Here is a 23773-nt window from a genome sequence, read left to right on the forward strand (position 1 = left end):
GGACCATTCTCCTTTTACCTTACAAATGTGTACAGGAGACATGAATGGCTTTATGATGTTCACATTACTGGCATTTGTGAAGCAATTCAGAATGGATTCATCAAGTTATCTTTATAAAAATGAAATGCTTGTAATGTTAGATGCTCTAGCAGGCTATTGCATTTTCCAAAAGAGCACAGATGTAAACCCTACTAAGATTATTTCACCATGACCATCCAACACTCTTTGATTAGTTAAATGTGGAAAAAAACATTTTTCTTTAAAAGCCAGTCTTAATTCAAGGTCGAGTGTGGAATAAAGCGTTTGTTAAGAGTGATGTGGACCCTGAACATGCCTGATCCCATCTGATCTCGGAAGCTAAGCAGGCTTGGGCCTAGTTAGTACTTGGATGGCAGACCACCTAGGAAGATCAGGTGCTATAGGCGGAAGGGTGATGTGGGTGTTTTGACTACTTAAAGGCTAATAGCTATGCTAGGTGTTCTTACTCCAAAGTCTAAATGGAAAAAGCAAGAAGGTCACAGGTTGACCACACATTCCTATCCCGTGGGTAGATACAGTGCAATTCTGGCCAAGAGTTTTGGAGTCTGGACTGAGAATTTCCTAGATTTGCAACTGGCACTCTCTACTGGTAAATGCAAATGCTCTCTCCCTACTGGGGATGCTCGCTTGGCGAATCATTTGTTCACCATTTCCCCACAGTTAGACATAAGTGGCTATATGGCACCCCAGGATTAAAAAATCCAGTTCTGATAGTAGTTTTTCTATTAATTCATTATAAACAGCTCAAGCCTTATCTCCCACTTGTGCATTTTCATTCTGGGGCAAAACTGATGACCTCTTCTCAGAGTCAGGGACTTAGTGACAAAATGCACTTTGCTATACCATCAGTCTTAATCTAACATAGATTAAGATATATGAGTTTTACATGCACTTTTCACAATGCAAGGACTATATAAACTATTATTTGTGGTTTAAAATGTGGACCTGTAAATATACACTTATGTTTTAGCATATATATATAGCCTGGCATATACATTACCTTCTTGTGGAAATATCCACAAGAAACTTTATTATCTTTTTATAGAAGGACTAAAGGATATGGGAAGCAGAATTTCACTGCCTATTTTACACCTTCCTGTATTATTTGAGTTTTACTACAGACATATTACTTTAATTTTGTTTTTAAAAATTAACATTATTTAGATGGAATATTTCAATTTTGTAATATTCAGATATGACACAACATTTTAACTTTATAGGTGTTGAATAAAAAACAGTATTATCTATAAGAAAGAGAAAAGTTTCTTAAAAGGTCTTAGTAACCATATTAAAGGCCAAAAGTATAAAAGTGCTAGAAATTTATAAATTTCCAAAATCTTCTGAGAACGAGTTTAGTCATTAATGGAAAATAAAAATGGGATTAATAAAAAATTTGAAAACTTTTACAGCTATATAACAATATTTTTGAGAAAGAGGTCTTTCAAGAATGAGTTCTGAATAGATCTCTTTAACATATGCTAGATATTGAAAAAGAAATCCCCACAACAGAGAATGTACTTTTATGCCTATTACATAAATGAGTCTTACTATTTTGGTACTTGATAAGAGTATAATTCCACTTTTTAAGGTGATCATTCATATTTTACACTCAGCTCTGACATTTCCTACTTACTAGATATCTGTATAAAAATATATTTTTGTCAAGAAAAACACCTATGGATTATAAAATGTGGCTGGATTTATATAACTTTCTGACCCAAAAATATTGCTGCTTTTGGAACTATACCAAATATGTGTAGCTTGTTACTGAGCTTGAGCAGCCTTGGCAGGAAAATGTTAGTATTACACAAATTCATATTTTAAATATATTCTGTATTAATTAATTAAATGTAAATAGGAACCCTTGGTATTTATTATTGATTTATTGATTCAACAAATATTTATCAAGCACCTCTTATGGTCTATTAAAGGAGCTAAATGCCTGAATTCAAAGATACATGAAATAGTCCTTGCTCTCAAAATCACCATCTGACATCTTTACGTAGCAGAAAGAATGATGTCATTTACTCAAGTAACTCCTCTTGTTGTCTACCTCAATTCTTTAAAGTCAGAAGCATAAACTAATATTAAAATTAGAATAAAAATGATGATTCTTCCCTGTATCCTATATTAAAATTAATTGCAGATCATCTTATTAGTCATTTTAACATAGAAGCTAAAGCAAAAGAGTCCAATTAATTCATCTGAGCGATAATCTTAAAAATATGTATTTACAAATAAGATAAATAAACCAAATATTTCCAGAATATAATTCTATCCTAATATTCATAAACACAAGGCACTCAATGGTGGGTGAGGTTGCTATCATTATTATTTACAGATAATTATTTACTAAAATCCCTTGGCAACTTTGGAAGAATGCTTGAAAAATGACTTTCTATTATGGTGCATCATTTACATTAATGAACTAGATGGTTTTTAAATCTTGATTTCTTAGCTCCTTTCGAACCCTAAAGCCTATTAAATCACAATAATCTAAAAAAGATTTGGGCCCAAAGAATAACGCCCGAGAGGCAACAAACCTGGGTTTTAATTCTTGCTGTTTGTTGCCTCTAAAAATATATTTAAAATCCAATTAATTTAAAAAACCTTAAATGTCAATCAAAACGATAATACCGATTGAAACACTTCACATAAGTGTAAAATCAATAGCTGATTCAAAATGGCACATGGAAAACATGAAGCTTTTCATTGTGAAAATGCCTAATCTTGCAACAGCACCAGAGTCTGCATTCCTTTGACAAGGATTTTGTTAACATTAAATGTTAACATTTAACATCCCATGATAAGCAAGGCTCTATGGTAGTAGATAGACTTAAGATGAGAAAGTAATTAGATGACATACTTTCTAAGGTTTCTACTACCTTTAAATTCTGTGCTAGGAAAGACATACTAAATAGAGATTGCCCTGTTTTGTTGTTCATTCTTATTCTTATTCCACTGTAACTATAACTGTGTCACTTTATTATCCTGAACTTTCAAAGATTTGCTAACTCCTACCTCCAATCACTATCCCTAAAGGTTTATATTTTAATTTTAGGGTCTCATTTTCTATACTGAATGGACCCATTGCCACAATGAAGAAAACACCCTTACACTCTTAAAAGATCATATACTTTAGTTATTATTGGCTCTGGCTATTGTAGTTTTAAATGTATAACTATTCTACGTAGCTAAGAAAACTATTTACAGCTTAGCAGTTTTATGGAACAATGTAATCAAGAACATGATAACGACGCTCCTTGTATAAAACATGTAGATGCTGAAAGATAAGATCTCTAACCACAAGCTTCACTACATTTTCCTGTCTTCTCTGTTGTAACGCGCCGTGTTAGAGAAGATTCACTGTTCCATCACCATAGCTATCTATGTGGTTGCCGAAAGATCCACAGCTTCTCCTGTTTCTTCTTCTTTTGTTTCAGCCTCTTCATTTATTTTCTCATCCTCCATCTTTGTTTCAACCTTTTCTCCTGTCTCACCTGGAAAAGTGACCAAAGTGACCATTTAGCATCAACAATAAAGTACCCCACAGCTGGTTTCTCATGGGGACAGCTCTTAATCTTTAGGTCTAAACAATAAGTTTCTCTGGTGGTATCAAGAAAGGTGATCGCTCTGGTTCTCTCAGATCCTCTGAATGCCAATGGCGCTAACATCTCCGAATCTTGCATTCTCTTAGGTAAAATCAGGATGCAGAATAACCCAAGAAATAACAGTAGCACATATTATAAATAGGAAGTTCCATATATATCTAAATCAAAAGGTAACCTAAGGGTGCCCAGAAACCTGCCTCATCTGGCCATTTAGTGTTTAAAGAAAACAATCGTTGAACACTTAAAGATGGGGAACATTTAAGAGTCTGGATGTTGCACCTTCTCTGTTTCCCAGATGAGTCGGCTGGGCCAGCAGTGGCCCTGGGCTTGCAGGTGGAGCCGCAAAGCAGCTGCCTCTCTTGGCAGGACCAGGTTCTCATTCACCAAGGTCCCCTACGGCTCCCCACAACATTCTACGTGTCCCTCACTTCATTCCCTGTCTGTCATTACCTTAGGCCCAGAAGACTTGGGTTTGCCAGCTCCGGTCTAATATATGCTACTACTTGCCTTTCATTTGTCATTTTTGGAGGCATTTTACACACCTTCTTCAAAGCACTTCCCCCCAGTAGAGTGTGAGAATTTGTTTAAATTGTGCCTTCTTCCTACTAAACTATGACTCCCTCGAGGACTCTCTCTTACTTCTTCTGTACCCCGGCACCTAGTGTATGATTAGGTACTCAAACACTGCTGCATTAATAAATGCAAGAATTAAGAAACAGATAGATAAAAGTTTCATTTAATTATACTGTAGTGTGACACTAAAATTTACCAAAATATAAATCATGCCCTAGAAGAAAAGTTATTTTTTAATTATATCTCCAATAAAGAACAGTATAGATACCATTTGTTTTACACTGGTAAAGCACATTTGAAAAACACCATATGCCAAGAAGACATAAAGCATTTTTTTCTAGTCTTCTCATAAAGGTAAAAAGACTATAAAAGGACAGGGGCAGACTGACAGTAATTTTCTAAGGATAAGACTGGCAAAGATGAAAATTACACACTAAGATCCATGATTTGTGTATTCTTTCATTAGAAGGTCAATTCCTCCACTAACCATCTATTCATCTTTACTTTTGATCTTTATACCATACATGGGGCCTGATGAAGAGCAGACTTGGAAAAATTCAGCAATTTTAACATGTTGCCTTCAATATTTGATTCTATTCAACAATAAAACTCTAGGTTAAGAATTTGGACACAGACTATGCTTTAGACATTTTCTGTTGAAAGCCAAATGCCCATTTTCCAGGTATGGAAACCTTTTTGGTTTGGGTCAAATGAACTTCAACCACTTGAAATGAAGACTTCACTGGCTATACGTCAGCTGCCCCCTATCCCCGGAGGTTATCTATGGAGCACATCTGAGCACCCTGAATCTTTAATGACATAGATTTACCTTCGATGTTTTGGTCCTCTTTGTTGGTGTGAATCTTCCTAACCATTTCCACATTCGTCCCTGTTTTTAGAGTTCCTGTTGGATGCTTCATGATTCCGACTATACCTTCAGGTTGGATTTGTTCCATGTTTCCTAGACCTTCAGAAATTTTATGAGTCAAATCATTCTTTTCAGCTGTTTCCACAAGCTGACTTCCTTCTGATGTTTCTGGAGATCTGTTCTCTTTGGGAATTGTTTCTCGAAGATGCTGCTCTTCCACTGTCTCCACAAACTGACTTCTTTCCGATATTTCTGGAGATCCATTCTCTTGGGGAATTGCTTCTAGAAGCTGGGACTGCTTGTCTCTTCCCAGTGTTTCTTGAAGTTGCTGCTCTTCTGCTGTTTCCACAAGCTGACTTCCTTCCAATATTTCTAGAGATTCAGGCTCCTTGGGAACTGTTTCTAGGAGGTGGGGCTGTTTATCCTTTCCCATTGCTTCTTGAGGTTGTGGTTCTCCACCTGCTTCCAGAGAGGGGGTGGTTTCAGCTATTCCTTGAGGTTTCATCTCTCTGGCCGTTTGTGGATTCTCAGTACCTCCCACTACTCCAGGACAGTCCCTCTCTCCTGCTGTCCTTGAAGGCTGATGCTTGCCTTCTGTTTCTAAAGGTTTGGTCTCAGCAGTTCCTTCTGAAGGCTGAGCCTCTGTCGCTGCTTCCATGTCTTCCTTCTTTTCTTCTGCTCCTGGAGTATCATCTTGGCCACCTGGCAGAGGCGGCCCAGACTCCTTGGGTCCCTCTAGAGGCTGAGTCTCCTCCATGGATCCTGGAGGGCCTGCTGCATCATTTGCCAGGGGCTGTTCATGGAGAGATTTAACGCCATTAGCTGTAGACACCGCTGAAATCTTGAGCTTCTCCAATGGAGGAAGGCTTTCCTTTTGTCCCTTGCCATAAATAGTAGATTCTCTTCCCAGTGTACATGGTTTGGGTTGGGCAAGGCAGGACTCACTTTCTTCTGCGGCTGAAAAATACATATTTGAAGTTACTTTTTGATGATTCACTTGAAAAATAAATAGAAGAGAATACGCATTAATGTATAGTTTCTATCTTGAGAAAATATGTTGCTATCAAGAAGTAGATTTAACAGTTCAAGACAGTACAACTGAATGCAGAAGGGCCACACCGCAACCTAATGCTCCCTAATTCAAATCTTACTGTCTTCAACTCACACACCTCATCTTAAACATTAAGGTCCTCCAAATTCACAGGGTTTTTTTTTCCTGTTTGCTCCTTCTGTACCTTCCCATGGCTCCTGTCCCATATTCTAATTCAGTACATTCATTTTGTTTTCTCGTGTTCTTTTCCCTGTCCCACCTTTTCTCTGCTTTAGACTTAGAGATGATTTCACCATGTGTGTGCCTTGAGCTGCTTGAAAGGTCTTACCTGCCTCCTAAAGTAGAATGGCCCTCAGTGAAAGGAAGAAAAGTGTCGCTAGGTAAAACTAAGATGTCTGGGAAGGAAGGTGGCAGAGACCGGTCAGCCTGAGCTTCACTTCATTTGGGAGTCACAGGGGAAAGAGAAATCAAGAGAGAGTTGGAAAACGTGAATCTTACTTCTGGCTCTTCCTCTGGCCACGTGACCTTGGGAACTTAGTCCCCAGTGATCGCATCCATAAAATGACAGTGAATCTCTCTCTCCCACCTGTCTCAGAGTTGCATAACACATTGCTTCACATTTTTTCATATGTTTGCATTCATATTTTTGCATGAATGTAAAAGTCAATGTGGCAACATGTTTATACTCTTTGACCCAGTGATCCTACTTCTAGAAATTCATTCTAAAAGCATATATGTCAGGAAAATGCTTTGGGGAAAAGTATATCATCCCAGTATTCTTTACAATAGCAAAAGCTGGAAAATAACTTAAAAGTCTAAAAACTGGGGGGAAAAAATAAATATTCCTCTAGATGAAATATTATTGTACCATGAAAAAATGATTATGACGACCATATGCTAAAATAAGAAAATAATTATAAGTTAAAAAATCAGCACTCACAGTTGGGTTAATCAATTTAAATAATGCATATAAAGTGTTTATTAGCATAATTTCTGCTATATAATTAAGTGCTCAATAAGTCAACTATCAATTTTATACATAGCAATATGTATCAATGTTGAAAGAAAGGGAGAGAGGATGAAAGGAAGAGAAGAAAATCAGTCACAAATAAAGGGGGAAATACTGAAGGAAAATAACCCTACACATAAAAATGGGCCTCTTAGTGATATATTTCTTCCTCTATAATTTTTTGCTAAAGACAGTTTTTCTTTTTTTCTTATTTTTCCCTAAGTTACCCCCCTACCCTGGATATATATGTATATATTTTAAAGAACTGTCTAAGTTAAGTTATACAGCTAATACTCAGGACTTCTTTCCCATTTTCAGTTCTCTAGGGGCAAATATTTTCATTCTTTTAGCTGTTTGGGAGGGATAGTTTTTCTACATCTCCAAGTGAATTGCTTTTTCGTGATTTTTTTAGTTTGGGCATTGCAATTAACTCCCACTATGGAAAATAAAGACTTAGCTCTTTTTATGCCCACTTGTCCCATAACCCACCTTCTCCCATACACATTCATATTTCCTTTCAATTCAGTGATTGTATATTAGTAATTATTTTATATAGCAATTATGTTGTAATTGGGTTATATCTATATTGTCATATGTACATATGACCAGTATGTCTGCTTGGAAGAACTAAGCTACATAGCAAGCTATTAATTTGTGTAAAAAATTTTTCATTTTTCCCCAAGTTAATATTTGCCACGGTTCTTCACTTCCTTAATTTAGGTGTTATCATTAATTCAACTTGCTGCTAATTATTTTTCTTCTTAATACATTTATTCATAGCAAATTATTTCCCATCTGGCCTCCAGAACTGGAGAGAAATTAGTGCCTGAGGCTGGAGAAGCAGAGTTCAGGAAGGATTTTGTGAGATGCAGGGCAGTAGGTTGTGGGCCCCAAAGGTCCACATGATGGAAGTAGGAGGAAGGCTGTCCTTGACCTCCCTTCCGGCCTCGTCATGAATGAAGCCTTCGAATTAATAGCCTGTAAGGCAACTTAACAAAAATGATTTCTCAGGTCTATAAAGAAATTCATTAGGACAAGACGATTCATTTAGATGTCACACAAGGATGTTCTAGTGATGACTGCCCTAGGGAATTAATAAGGAAATGTGTTAATACACTAATCACAGACATCTGCCAAATTATATTTTCTGGTAAAATAGTTATTACAGTGATTAGTACTGTCAGTTAAATGAGACAAACTCCTTTCATCCATCTGTGCCAGCTGTGGGTGCATCCTGAAGTCATCACCCTTCTAGAGCAGGAAGCAGTGGGGAAAAACTGTGTTGACACACCCGAATCATGGCCACTCGATTTTACATTTCGAAAAATATATTATGCTATCAGTCTAAAACAAGTTTTTTCCCTCAAAATCAAAATCCTTGTGAAAATTTATTATCCACAAATGGTATCTTAAGTGTCTAAGGGATCTATCAACTTGTACCATAACTACATTATTTATACCCATGATCGCAGTATCAATTTTCATACTTATGTACTTTTCCAAATTTTAATGATATACTCAACATAGGTAAATGTCCTCAACATTTAATATTTTTATAATAACCTAAAAATAGTCAACCAAGCTGAGAAATATTACAAAAGAATGTCACTGTTCCTAATATTTTTCCTGGGGGAGTCCGAAGGAGCTAAAACATCTTTAAAATGATCACCACAAAAAATAGAGAAAATGCTAAAAGTGTAGTGACACATTTATTTTGTAATTTATAGTGATTATTTGCACTCTGACTGAATTTTAAATAAGTGTGTTTTAGAGGTAATAGCTCCTAAGTAATCGCCTAAAAGTTCTTTTCCCTATGTGATAGATGAGAGCCATCAAAAAGGGAGGACAGAAATCTTTTGACCTTGAAAGTGACACCTCTAATGTAGCTGGTTTGAATTCTGGTTCTGCCACTTACTACCCTTACTAACCTTCTTTGTGCCTCGGTTTCATTACCTGTAGAGAAGGAGGAGTATTAGTAGAGTTGTTCTGAGGATTACACAAGTTAATACCTGGAAAGCACTAGTACAGTGAGTGGCACCCACTGAGTGAAAATCAGTCTTAACCATCACTTAGCCCATCATCTGATGGGCTAGCAAGGAAGAAATTGTGGTGGACAGACAAAAAAGTACGGTAATTCTATTCATTCTAATACTGGTACCTTTCTCTGAGACTATTTGGAAAAGAAGAAAGATCAGAGTAAATAAATAAAAAGGTTGGAAAAGAAATGGTAGTTTCAAACCAGCTCTCAAAGAACACAGCAAAAAAGTCTACAGTTACCACTAACGTCTCCTTTCTGGCACCAGATCGCATATCCTTAAGAACGTTCTTATCCCCAACTATGGAAGTACAATTTTTAGATTTGTTTGACCTCAGGTGCTCAGCAAACAGAGGCACAGAGCATGGCCAGGCAGGTTTCTCTCCGCACAGGGATGTCCTACTGAAGAGGCCACTGACCTCCAGCCTGCGGGCGCCTGCAGGGCTGCAAGTGCCACAGGTGGGGAGGGCTTCTTTTTCTAATTTCACAAAGGTCCTTTGTGGCTGGTGGTGGCTCTGTCAATAAATTATAGCTCACTTAGCAACAGAAAGAATGAACTGCGATGTTAAAGGGCTTGGATAAAGCGTCACCTAAACACTACAAAGCTGTCAATGTTGACTTATAAAATCCTGTTGTTACCATCATAAATTCTAAAACATGACTGTTGATGGAAAATAGATTAGTACTCACAATGTCAGCCACAATTTGACCAGACTTGAGTGGCGTTAATGGAGGCCACTGATAACTTTTTTATATAAATAAATAGGTTTCATTGTTGACTTTGATTTCATTTTATTCATCGAATATTCATCAAGTGCCTACGATATGCCAACTCTGGGCTAAGCACAGGGGCTACAGCAGTTAAAAAGGAAGATCTGGTTCCTGCTCTCCTAGAGTTTACCGTCTTCAGGGAAATTCAAATGACCGCTATTCCCCTCAGTAAGCCCAACATGGTCTCTATGCATTACCTCTTACCCACAGGTCTCCACACACTCTGTCTCCATGGTTTTGTGAATCCCTAACATACCTGCTTGAGGTAGAAGAAGGTACTACATCACTTTGTCTAGCACTCTAACTTAAAAAGCAGTGAGCTCTTTTGTCCACAAAAGGAGACGTTCTGTGCCTAATCTGTATTATTATGTAATAAACATTGTGGACAGATGCATTGTTTCCACATCCAGAGTTGTTTAAAGATGTGTCTGTTTTCTGAACCCTACATTTTATCAAATCATACACTGCTCTGGGCCTAATCCTTTGGTGCTCATTATCTCTCCTGATTCTGTTGTAAGTTGATCCATGCACAAATTTGTTGTGACAGCTGAACTAACAGAACCCTTGTTGCAAGCACCGTTGTGATAGGCAGACAAAGAAATTAAATACTAGGCAACATTACAGAAAGGATTAGAACTAGAGCTAACATACCTGAAATTCACATTATGGTGGAAGCTTTTCAATTCAGTTCGTTACCCTAATCAGAAATGAAAAGTTTCTACCCAACAAGGAGAAAAACTTGAGGTCAGTATTTCCTAACTCCTGGCTATGACATATCAGACATTCCAAAGACTTCACTGGCATGTCTGCTGGGTTTTCTAGAGAATCAATGAGAAAGGGAGATCCTGGTATTTTTCCCATGTCGCCATTTCTAGGTTCTTGTAGCTTTTGAATTTGGGGAACCAGGAATGCAGCCTGAGTCAGCTCCAAGGGAAGAGCCGGCTCATCTTCTCATTTTCTTACTTTGCTTTCTCCTCAATTCCATTCTATTATTTATCCATCTATCCAACAAACATTTGTGGAGTTAACTGTGGTACTACTCTATGAATTTTTTCCCTTTTCTCTCATCAAAGAACATAAAAACACTGTCCTTGTGTGCCACTGCACAAATGCTAATCCCCTCCTTCAGATATGATTTTCCCAATTTCATTTACTTTGATTTCTTTTAGATTCCTGTAAGAGACATTCTTATTTCAAAAAAAAAAAATCTATTGCATAAAACATCACTTTTGAAATTATCTACAGTATTCACCACTAAAAAAGATTCATTGATTAATGGTCATTATTGGCACATAGCTATCCAACATTTGGGCAGAAATCTAATCTACAAAATCAAAGACATCTCACACAAAGAATAAGAGAGAGAAAGTGAAGATGATGTCTCTGCAATGTACAGATTGTGACACGGTATTAACCTAAACAGGCCTCGCCCACCATGTTTCTCTAAAGTGAAACAACACTGGCTAACATCTACTGAGGCGCTATGCCTAGAGCTTTATATGGGTTACCTCATTCAGTCTTCCCGATGACTCCTCAAGGCGGGTCCATTACAGGCACACCTCATTCTATTGTGCTTCGCAGATATTGCGTTTTTTACAAACTGAAGGTTTGTGGCAACCTTGCATCGAGCAAGTCTATTGGCGCCATTTTTCCAGCAGCATTTGCTCACTTCATGTCTCTATCACATTTTGGTAATTTGTGCAGTAGAGGGAATTCTCATTCAAACTTCTTCATTATTGTTATACTTGTTATGGTGACCTGTATTCAGTGATCTTTGATGTTACTAGGGTAAGACTCTCTACCAGCAAAAAGATTATAACTCACTGAAGGCTCAGATATGATCGGCATTTTTTAGCAATAAAGTATTTTTAAATTATGTACATTACCTTTTTATACATAATGCTACTGCACACTTAACAGACTACAGAATAACTTTTATATGTACTGGGAAACCAAAAACTTTGTGTGACTCACACTATTGAGATGTTTGCTTTACTGCAGTGGTCTGAAACCAAACCCACGATACCTCTGAGGTATGCCTGTATTATCTCCATTACACAGTTGAGGAAATTTGGCACAAAAAGATTAAGAACCTTTATCTAGGAGGGGTATACAGATAGGAGTGTCAGAGCTCAAACTTGAGCCCAAGGAAGTGCGATTCTACCTTGAAGATTTAGGTGCTTTAAGGAAAATTATGGTCCCCGAACCTACCCCATCAGCACTGCCCGGGAGTTTTTTTGTTGTTGCTGCTGTTGTTCTTTTAATGGTGACTTGCAGGCCCCATCCCAGATGCACTGAACCAGAATCTGTATCCTTCCAAGGTCCCCAGGTGGTTAAGCTATCTATACTAGCACTGTGGAGTCGTCAGGGAAAGCCATGAAGGAGCTGGTCAGAAGAGACTGAAGTGGATGATGAACACACGGAACTGCTAGGTGTGGGTGTCCCTCGTTCTCCCAGGCATCGCTGCCTGTCAGAAATCTGGCACGGTCTCCATCCTTATGCTCACATGCCACCGTCACACCGTGATCAGTATACTGATTTAGCAATGACTTGAGGGCCTGAGCTGGTCTAAGTGAGCTCAACACTGGGGAGTGAGATTTTTCTCCAGCTTCCAACATTTCACAGAACTGGCTGGGTTTGCTAATCTACTTCAGCTAGGTCAGGAAAAAAAGGTCTTCTAATTCCTCATCTGAAATTAAGGTTGATACCTTCTGTTCTTTGCACTCTAAGAGCTGTCAGCAGGTGACTACACTAACGTGAGGTGGCTGTTCTCCCAGCTTAGGCTCTGTGCCTGATTCGGGCAGGGTGCAGTGTACAAGGCTTGTGGCCAAGAGCAGGTATCTGTGCTTGAGAAGGGAGCATTCCCATCAGCAGGGAGCAACTTTGTGGCTGAGATGCAACAAATTTTGCAACAGAGCAGTCATACTCACATCAGACTTGGGCTTCAAGTCCGGGTGGTTAGTGTACCCTGAAAGCCACCTGTACCAGAAAGAGCAGTGGGCAGACCAAGCAGGATTGTGACTCCAGGTCTTCCCGCTGACTGCTGCTACTACTCTCCGTTAGGGATCTGCATGCAATGCAGATGGCTTTGCTTCCATGGTTAGTATAGATCACATTAAGGGATGTAGGGGATTTTCTTTCCCAGAATGAAAAGCCACTTGTAACAAAGAAGTCTTTCTCTCATAGGCCCTATGCACCTGTGAGGCCAGCACTGGTCTTCTGGCACAGACGATCAAAAACTGAATTAAAATGAGCTTGTTTTCTTCATAAAGCAGAGCATAAAGAAAAAGCTTCAATCTAGAAAGAAGCAGGTTTGACCAAGAATCATATAAATGATTAAACTGGGAGATTTCACTAAAATTAGAGTATTAAACAAACATCTACTCTTAAGCTTCTTCAAGCTTCAGAGTCTCCAAAAGGAGTATCAGAGACGTTTACGAGGTGGTGATAAGTCGTGTCGAGAACCTGTACGCTATGATAAGAAGGGTATTTATCTTTGTGGTCTTCTTCTTCCAAACCCATGCCCTCATCACATCATAAGGAAAACATCAGACAAATCCTAATCCTAGAAGCTTACAAAATACTCCACCAGGACTCCTTGACACTGCCAAAGTCATCAAAAACAAGTCTGAGAAGCTGTCACAGCCAAGAGGAGTCTAGGGAGACATGATGACTAAACATGATGTGACATCCTGGGTGGGATTCTGAGACAGGAACGGGACATTCGAAAAAACGAAGGAAATCTGAACAGAGTACGGACTTTGGTTAATAATAATGTATCGGTATTAGTACATGATTATTACAAACATATCCAACTAATACGTTAAAAATTAAGAGAAAGTGGATGTGGGGTATATGGGAACTCTGTACTACCTTCATGACTTTTCTGTAAATCTAAAACTAATCTGAAATAAAGTTCATTTTTTAAAAATTATAGGAGTAAGTGTATATATAAGAGCAAGTAACTTTGCAGAATAAGATAAGCTAGCCTTAGAAAAACTGTTTTGTAAACTTTGGCCGTTCACATTCCTCTTTTATGATTTTTGAATAACTATGTACTACTTGTACTATTACTGACTTAATATTATTAATTGTCCCATTCTTTTAACCAATTTACTAAAAGTAAAAAAGTCAAGAAATCAACAAATTCAGAGATATAGAACTTGATCTTGAGGAAAAAAATAAAACTTGATATTGGAAAAGAAATAAGGAAAATTTGAGATTTATTAAAATTGATATCAATGACAGATAATTTTATTGAGGACTTACTAGACAATATGCTAGGCCAGGTGTCAGCAAATTTTTCCTGTAAAGGGACAGATAGTCAATATTTTCAGCATTGCCAAACACGAGATCACTATTGCAACTACTCAACTCTGTCATCATTGTGAGAAAGCAGCCACAGATGATATGTAGATGAATGGGCATGTTTGTGTCCCCCAAAACTTGATATACTAAAATAGGTGGTGAGCTGGATTTGGCCAGTAGCTCAAAGTCCCAACTACTAAACGATCCTGAACCAGGATTTGAATCCAGTCTAACTCCAGATTCACATTCTTAATCAGCGCTCTATACTGTCTCTCAGTATGTTGAAATTCTCTCAAGGATGCATGTGTGCTGTCTCTTTCTCACCCTCCCATACACACACACACACAAACACACAAACACACACACACACACACACACACACACACACTCGGGGTATGCAGGTAATCACAACTTCTCATAACCAGACCTCCTGTAGAGGCTACTCCAGGGCAAACAAAGGGAAAGGAAATTAGCCAAAAGAAACTATGCAGTTCCTATCAATCTTAGGAAAATGGAAAAGAGTAAGAACAGGCTCCCCACTACCAAAAAAAAAAAAAAAAGAGTTTGTTATCATTATCAATAATAGAAAAAAGAAAGAGTTCCTTATCATTATCAATGACAGTGAGGGGAAGAAGTGAGGAGGATGGTTGGGGAGGACACTTCAACAGAGGTCCTTGCTGAAGGCAGATGTTACCTCCAGTAAGAGAAACTAATGAAAATGACAGAGCAGTTGGAATGAATCTCCTAGTGGGTCTTGGCACACAGAAGATATGGTATCTGCACAGCACACTGGGGTGATGGAAGAAGCTGCACCTGGTGGACCTCGCTGGGCTGCCCTTGAGACTAGGAGAAACGCTGGCACACTGTAACCCATTCTCACAGGCTAGGAAGCTCTGCTACACACAACAAAGGGACAAATATATTTCTGTCACCATAAATAGACTAGAGCAGAATTAGCCGGGCAAGGCTGAGAAGATAATAATGATAGATGAATCAGAGCAGTCTGCAAAGTGTGGAATGTTGAATGTTCTCATCCTACGAGGACCCTTTAGGACTAGGTTTCAAAGGCAAGCTGCTGAAGAGAACAGAAAGGTCCTTTTCACTGAATGTAAAATCAAATATATTACAGGCTTGAAAAACTACTGGCCTCAAATGATTGTCCCGGTAAAGGGAGCAGAGAATTGAGAGACAAAAAAAAAAAAAAAAAAAAAAAAAAAAAAAACCAAATGATTGTCCTGGTAAAGGGAGCAGAGAATTGAGAGACAAAAAAAAGAAAAGATAAAAGAAAAAAAAGATAAAACACTTGGTTTGATGGTACATCTTTATGACTGTAGGTGATGAAGGAAGTAGATCACACTCTCCAATCTTTTAGTGGAGAGGAGGCAGGTCAATCGCTGAGAGGGCAGGGCCTGGCCAGGGTCAGGGTGGGAGGGAAGCTGGGGGAAGGCATCTGGAACAGCTGTAAAGAAGCCAGGAAAGCTTAGGGGCTCAGGCCTTACAAAAGGCTTGTTGAGCAGCCCCCTGGTATTAGTCTTTTCGACCTTTGGTCTATAAGGTCCAGTTCTTTTTATATTTATCTGTTTTAGATGAAGTGCTGTTTTGAAGTTCACTTTTAAATATACTGTCATGGCCACAGAGTCTATTGTATGTAAATGAATGTGACTGTTAGTGACCTGGAAAGTGGATAGGTCGGGCAGGGGTGTTGTTTTGCTTTTTACTAATACTTCCTGAACTTCTTGAATGTTGACTTCCCTATTTAATGTACATTTGGACACTTTATTTCTCTAAACTGGCCTAATATGACGTGTTCATCTCAATGAAAGTTAAACTGTATGGATTTGAATGTCAAGAGCTTGTTGGTATAAATAAATGGCATGTTATCAAGCCTTCAGGTCTTTTGTGCTATTAGAGAAGCCAGACTAGAAGCGAGGCCAAAGGGACCATTGAGAAAAGAGGGTTACCTGTCCCGCCGTGTGTGGGGCTACAGCCACCTGGTCACCACAGCCCAGCCCAGTTATCCTGGGGAACACAGCCCCTTGGGCCCATCCATGAGAAAGCAAGTGGCATCAGCTGAACTTGCTCCAGTGACACAGGTTGCCCTTTCTTTGCTCTGACTGCTTCCAAGGACCATGCCCTGTTTTTAAGCCATTGGCATTGCCTGGCTTATTTTACCCACCCTCATAAAGCATATTTCTCATGGAGTTTTAACTGTTAAATACAATGTAGCTTTTTTTTTTCCAGTCTTCATCCTTAAAGGGCAAAGCTCTGACACCCTTGAACAGATACAGAAGAAGGAACTGTAGAGGCTGAGGGCAATTCCCAAGGAGAGGTTCAAGGGATGTGCTCAACAGCGACAATCCTGGGATGCTTCCTGAAGTCATTATGGTGCCTTCCAGACGTTAACACTCACTTGGAGAGCTATATTCTGGTATTTTGTTTTTCTAAAAAAAGCAATCATTGCCTATTACTACCTATACTATACACACAGGTTTCACAGCCTGGCCAAGTTTGATGCTTTTTATTAGTTTTGGCGAGCCTTTCATTAACTCCCACAAGTATTAGGTTTTTACTTTAAACTTGATATTGTAAAACATTAACGCAGAAGTGAAACAAGCCGGGACATGTGGCCACTTTACAGAAGCTTGACTTAACAGAACACAATAAAGCTTTGTTTTGCCGTGTTGACCTTTTCCTGCATGACTAGGAGACTCTTCTCACGACCAAACACTCTCTCCCCGAGCTCATCTCTCCTGATGTGGCCTTCTAGTTTCTGTTATTTGGTGGTTCCTGATTCCTACTCTCCCTCTGCCTTTCTCAACTGTATTCTCACTCCCCTGAACTCCTATCAATCCATTCATTCACTCATCCACCCACTCAGAAGAGCTGGACTGCATTTCTCCTATATGTAAGGCCACGTGACAAGTTCTGGCAGAAGGGAACTAGACCCCAGATGGAACTGGACTTTGTGAGAAGAGCGGGGGCTTAGGAGTCACACGTGTTGGGCTTAAGCCCTAGCCCCATCACTTACAAGCTGAGACCTTGAGCAAGTTACTTCTCCTCACTAAGCTGCGGTGTTCTAGCTGGGTTTGGTGATCCTAATATTTGCTTTACTTATAAGGCTTTTGCAGGAATTAAATGAGATCATCAACTAAAGTTCCTAGAACCACATGGGAACTCCTACCTTGTGCCCTGACTCCTGCTCCATGCCCATGTTTCGATGAAGCTACACTAATGTTGGAAGACTTCGATTTTAGAAAAAGATTTATTGTATTGTGAATGAGAATGTCAATTGGTATAACCTTTTGGGAAGCATTTAGGCAGTTATCTATCAAGATTATAAATGCAATACCTTTTGACCTAGTAAGGCTGCTTCTGGGAAGTTGTCCTACAGTTACTGTTGTACACATTCAGAATGATGTATATATAAAGGAATTCAATTGCAGCCTTGTTTGTAACAGGAAAAAACTGAAAACAAATCAAATGTCCTTCAATAAGGGACCGGTTAAATAAATCACACAATGTATTATTAAGTAAGTATAAAAAAGGAGAAAGAAGTTCTCCATGTATTAATAGAGAATGATCTCTATATTGATAGGTGAAAAAAAATCAAAGTGAAGAATAGTGGATATAATACACTACACTTTATGAATGAAGATGGGAGAGGGAAATATTTGCAATGTATAAAAAAAATTTGCAAGAATGTACAAAAAACTAATAAAAGCATTTACTCATGGGTGAGGTCAGAGCAAAGCATGTGGTGGGGGTGAGGTAGGAAGTGTGCTTTTCACTACATGCATTTTTCAAATGTTTTCAAATTTTTTGAGCCATTTATGCAGTTATTATATTCCATTTTACTTAGCTGTACATAATAACCAGGCCAAACACAAAGACTTACTAGGCATTCTCTCTGTGCCAGGCTCGAGAGGGGACACAAAAACATACAAGATTCAGTCCAGAGACTTCTAGCATTTAAAAGAAAGAAATCTCATTTACATAATATCTATATGCAAGAAAATCCCATTTACATAATATCTGTATGAAAGAAAAGCCTATAAAATTTCATTTTAATGTTATTGATGTTCGTTTTTCAATTATAAAAAAATTGACTACTTAGGACTGAAATGTAATTGTATGAAAATACTGTTGAAGGCTGAAGGTATCTCCATAGTACAAAGAACAATTCGCATAACTCTGAAATTCAAGCCTCGTCCTATTGCCTAGGCCGCAAGCACTCCAAGCAGCTACTGAGAGTTCAGGATAGAACAAACAAATGATTCCAGCTGTCAGTGGAAAGGTACACGTTAACCTCGTAATAATTACCATCTCTTTACTTGGTTCTCACTGGTACATAAGCTGTAAAATCTTGGGAAGAAACTTTTGGCATTTGTTTAGGAGAGAGTTTTCCATGTAAGCAGGAGCTGTCTCACCAGGAGGGTTCAAGTGCCAAAACTCTACCCAGAGACCTTTGGGTTCATTAAAGTCTGTGATTTCAACCAAATCTTTATGTTCAGATTCCATCAGCTCCTTAGGATAGAAACTAGAAATTGCCCTGATATTTAGAACTTGCTTCCACAAACAAGAAATTCCAAACTCAATCTAATTGTCCTTCTGGTGGGGAGGGGAAGCCTCTTGCCTTACACATTTCAGGGCTTCCGCTAAAAATCTATGTGTGACTACCAAGTACTAGGCACGGTTCTATATTTTGAGTAGCACTGGATAATTAATTGTTTACAATCAGAGGTCAGTCTCCACCTCCATCTCTAGTCAGTGGTCTTTGGAGGTGACAGAAAGAAGCTTGTGGGATTCAGTGTCTGACAGGTCAAATGTCTCCACGTGATCACTAGCACTTTCTTCTTCAACCTAACGGCTCTCAACCAGTAGCTGCTATCTGATTTAAGTTGGAGCCCAGACAATAAGTACCTTCATATTGCAGTGTCATAAAATTTAAGAACTGTAAGAGATCTTAGAGGTAATCTAGTTCAACCCATTATTTATGATTCTTTTGCTGGTAGGTTAATACTGCATCATGAACAAACAATTTTTAAGCTAGTTACAGAAAACTGTCAACACAAATCCAGTCTACAAAACTTAATGTATTTGAGCTTTAACTCATGGGGTTCTAAGGTTCATATCGTAAGTTTAAAAGAATCTCTTATGATGGGAAGATTATCTGTATCTCTGTTGGAGGGCACTGGAAGTTTCCCTTCATCTAGGTACTCTGTTTAAAATATCTCTAAGGTTAAATGTCCTCTAAATATTCCTAGTTTAAATTTGGAAGCAAATATAAACTTCATATTTTATTGATTCCTAGAGATAAATAAGTATATTGTTTATTTATATAATTTATTACATATATACATATTATACATATCATATTTGTATAATTATTATAATATCTTATTCAGGATTATAATAAATATATTTTATTGTATTTCTTTTGCTGTTTGCATAGTGGATGACCACACATCTAATGGGGATGCAGAGTGATTTGAGGAAAAAACAGGTTTAAATCGAGTTATCACAAGCTAGTTTAAGAAGGAAAAACTGAAGGTCTGAAATCAGACCTGAATTCAAAGCTCAGCTCTGACTCTTAAAGAGCCCTGTGACCTTGGACAAATTACTTGTTCTTATCTGTAAAACACGGAAATCATAATCCTTAGTCACAGCATTGTTATAAGGATTATGAAGTAATTCATTCAACAATTATGTACCAAGCATTGTTAGGTACTAGAGGGTACAGTGAGTAAATGAATGTATAGGACAGTTAATAAAATTGGACTGTTTTTATCTAAAAGCCCATACACACAGGCTTAGGATTGTATACAAAGAAGTTCTGAGTTACAGAAACAGGAATGAATTATTTATTGGGTCTCCAAGATCATAGAGTTGAAATGTTGATGAACACACAAAAGTATCCAATTACAAGAATGTTTTCTGATTGAGACTCAGAAGAAAAATATACCTGCTGATTGATTCAATATGTGTGTTGAGCAATTTATGCAGCATATTAATTAATTTCCTAGTCACTAAAATTGATTGTCAGGCATTTTAACATTTCTTTCCAAACAACATCCATGTAAACTTAGAACAGCAATGAAAGCATAAATAAAAAACATAAAGGGTGCAACTCATGTGGACGGTTATTAATATTGGTGATGCTTTTATCGTTCATGTATTCTTTTCTGAGAGGATTAAAAACTTCATTCCACCTCTGGGATATTTTTGCCCCTCTACAAGAGTAATGGTCTCTGTCATACATCTTTAAACATCTATAATGATGATTTAATGCCCTAGGATACCTAGAGCACAGCGGGGGATAGGAGAAGCCAAAATAATATGGTGTATCTTCCTGAAACATGAGTTACCTGTTTTTCATATTGAAATCAACAAGGATTTAACATGCAACAGAATGCAAAATCCAACTGATTCCACAGAATAAAACGAGCAACATCAAAGAAGCTGCTCCTTGCATTGGCATCTTGAAAGCGTCTTGGGGGTACAGAGGCTTTTGTCTCTTTAGGAGAAAGGTTAGCAAGTGCTCTCTGCATTAGGAAAGGATTTTTCCATCTTTTCACATTGTTGTCAATGACAAGAGGTTTGGAATCACTTTTATATAATGACGTTAGTTTTTTTCTCTCTCCTATTTCCAAATTTTGTATTGCTTTCTGTTATCTACTGAAGCTAGAAATAAATTATCAGAAACCACAAAAATGACTGCAATAAAACATACTTCTGACTAGGATTCGGTGTCTGAGTTCTGAAACAACATTCATGAAAACCCTGCAAGCTCTACTACAAATCAGAGAGGAAGACATTTCTGTGTTACTGGAATAATGCAAGGTGCTAAAAGAAAACCCGTGAAAAAGTAATAATCAGAGTATAAAATTCTCCCCAAAACATTCCTCTTGAAGACTGTAAATTAGCTTGAAGGAATTTGCCTAACCCTGGGAACTTCGTGCAAAATGTTAGCCATGCAAAATTTAAGAAGTGAATCAGCTGGAAAATTCATTCATTCTCTAGTTCATGAATCCGCGTTTATTCTTTTCACAGCATTTATCACTGTCAGAAACTATCTTAACCATTTGTTTAACTTGTTTATTGTCTGTCTTTTCCACCTCCAAACCCCAAAAGTAGGGTCACTTGTATATCCAGCATCTAGCCACACACCTGGCTATTATATAGCAGACGCTAAAAATATACTTGTTGAATTTCTTTATAAGATTAAGTGATGACCACTTTTTATCACGTACATATTGGTCGAGAACCACGTAAACCAAGGATGGGAGAAAGTGTGTCTGACTTCTCCAAAAGTGCAGTGATCTATCTGAAGGAATGACTACCCATCTACACTTTCTGCATCCTTTGCCATCTCGGACGCCAAAACGCTGAAAGGATGGCACGGCGGCGGTCTTGATAGAAAAACGGTTATACATCTTTCCTTAAGAGCAGAAACTAATGGTTCCCAGTGAATGTGCACCTTTATATAATCCGAAGTTTCTCGTACTTTTAGGAGATTAAATAGCACCTATTGTTAAAGACAGGAAAGTACTCATCTGTTTAAGAGAATGTAGCGGCTAACCGCGTGAGGGATTTAACGCCAATTCCCCGCGATCACATGGGTGGACAGGGTAACCCCAGCGCCCGGCCTAGGGCCTCGCGCGTCGGGGCGCACGCGGACCGCCGCACCCTGAGTCACCGTAGCGCTAGTCCAGATTTCCGAAGGGAGTCGCGCTGCGCTCAGGGTTTCACTTCCATCCTCAGGGAGGAGCCCGCCCCCTGCTGGGCGGGGTGGGTACGATTCGCACCTTTCGGCCCCCGGGAGAGCGAGCCGACCTGAATCCCGAGGCCCGGGAGGGGGTGGGGTTGGGTCCTCTGCTCACCGCTGCGGAGCCTGCCGCTGTCGCCGGCCTTGTTGAGGGCGCTGCTGGAGCAGCCCATCGCGGCGACGCTACCACGGGCAGCAGTGCAGCCGGCGGGCGAGTGCAGCCACCCGTCCCAGCCCCACGCGGAGTTGGCCCGGGAGCCTGGATCCCAGCGACGGCCCCGCAGCCTCAAAAGTTCCTCCGGATTCTGCGCGCCCTGCTCCCGCGGCTGCAGAGCGCAAGCGCACAGCGGGGCGCGGGGCGCGCGTGAGCCCCTGGGCAGGACAGGGAGCCGCGCACCTGGAGTGGAAACGCAGCCGCGCGGGGTGCCAGAAGCCAGAGAGCCGCGAAGCAGAAGAGGACAGGACCAAGAAGCCAGGAGGGGAGAAGGTGGGCGGCGTGGTAAAGGCAGAGAAGAAAAAGGCCTCTGAAGCAGAGATAGGGATGATGTCGGGGGAGAGGGTGAAGGGCTGGAGGGATCATCTGAATCATCACTAAATAGCTGGGGAGGGAGGAGGCGACTGTGGTCAGTGACTATTGATTGGTAGACTAACAGTGACAGCCTTAATCTTACGTAACTTCAGTGCAATTACCACAAGGAAGTTTAACGTAGATACCATTTAATCCATCCTCATATTCAACTTTGGTCAGTTGTCCAATCCAGGATCATATATTGCCTTTAGTTGTACCTCTCTTTCGTTTGTTTTAATCTGAAGTAGTTTCTCCCCATCTTCCTCTTTCATGACCTTGACATTTTTCATTTTGTAGAATATTTCTCAATTTGGGTTTATCTGATGTTTCCTCATGATTATTTTCAGGCGATGCAGTTTGGGCTGAAATACACAGATGTTATGTTATCTGTGTGTTCATATCAAGAGGCAGGTGATGTCAATTTGTCCTATTATTGACGATGTAGTTAAGGCAATGTCTGCCAGGCTTCTCCACTGAACAGTTACTATTTTACTCTAATTTATGGGGAGAGACTTTATCCTATTTCTCATCAAAGTTTAATCTGCCACTTTCAGCATATATTAATATTCATGCTTGGATCTATTTTTATGATGGTTACAAATGGTGATTTTTCTAATTGCATTATTCTTTCTACATGTATTAGTTAACACTTTCCCTTTTTTCCTCCATTATTCACTTATATCAGTAAAAACTCATAAATTTTACATTATACAGTGGGTTATGTTACATTATACAGTTACATTATACTGTAACATTATACGTTATACAGTTACATTATACTGTGTTAGTTTGCTAGGGCTGTCATAAAGTACCACAAAATTATTATATATTGGATGGCTTAAACAACAAAAATTTGTTTCCTCACACTTTTGAGGTTAGAAGTCCGAGATCGAGGTGTGGGCAGGGTTAGTTTCATTCTGAGGCCTCTCTCCTTGGCTGGTACATGGCAGTCTTCCCACATGTCTTCACATGGTCTGTCCACCAGGCATATTTGTGCCCTAATCTTATATGGACACTAGTCATACTGGATTGGAGCTTGCCCATATGACTTCATTTTACCTTAATTACCTTTTTAAAGGCCCTATCTTCAAATACATCTACACTATGAGGTACAGGAGGCTAGGACTTCAACATATGAATTTGGGAGACACAAAATTCAGTCCAAAATACCATCA

The 23773-nt window shown here is 39.0% G+C and overlaps 1 protein-coding gene across 2 annotated transcripts; it reads right to left on the reverse strand.

Annotated features, from left to right (window-relative positions):
* Positions 1–434: 434 nt before the first annotated feature.
* Positions 435–22600, reverse strand: ERICH5 (glutamate rich 5). 2 transcript variants are annotated; one of them, XM_015593061.2, is made up of 3 exons: positions 22071–22600; positions 5053–6048; positions 435–3539 (listed from the first exon to the last, which is right to left on the reverse strand). In XM_015593061.2, the coding sequence occupies exons 1-3, from the start codon at positions 22201–22203 to the stop codon at positions 3427–3429; spliced, it is 1242 nt and encodes a 413-aa protein (XP_015448547.1). In that variant the 5' UTR covers positions 22204–22600; the 3' UTR covers positions 435–3426. The 2 variants fall into 2 exon arrangements, with proteins under 2 accessions (XP_015448547.1, XP_006916720.2); XM_006916658.3 differs by having other exon boundaries at positions 3403–3539; positions 22146–22600.
* Between the last annotated feature and the right edge of the window lie 1173 nt (positions 22601–23773).

The sequence above is a fragment of the Pteropus alecto genome, unplaced genomic scaffold, assembly GCF_000325575.1.
Source record: "Pteropus alecto unplaced genomic scaffold, ASM32557v1 scaffold164, whole genome shotgun sequence".
In the NCBI taxonomy this organism is placed as follows: Eukaryota; Metazoa; Chordata; class Mammalia; order Chiroptera; family Pteropodidae; genus Pteropus; species Pteropus alecto.

Bases quoted from the DNA above. Each gene is read 5' to 3' on its own strand.
- ERICH5 (XM_015593061.2), bottom strand. From the start codon at position 22,203: ATGGGCTGCTCCAGCAGCGCCCTCAACAAGGCCGGCGACAGCGGCAGG. The intron at 6,049-22,070 runs GTGCGAATCGTA...TGTATTTTTCAG, and splicing joins GCTCTCCCGGGGGCCGAAAG to CCGCAGAAGAAAGTGAGTCC. The intron at 3,540-5,052 runs GTAAATCTATGT...TCACTTTTCCAG, and splicing joins AGAGGACCAAAACATCGAAG to GTGAGACAGGAGAAAAGGTT.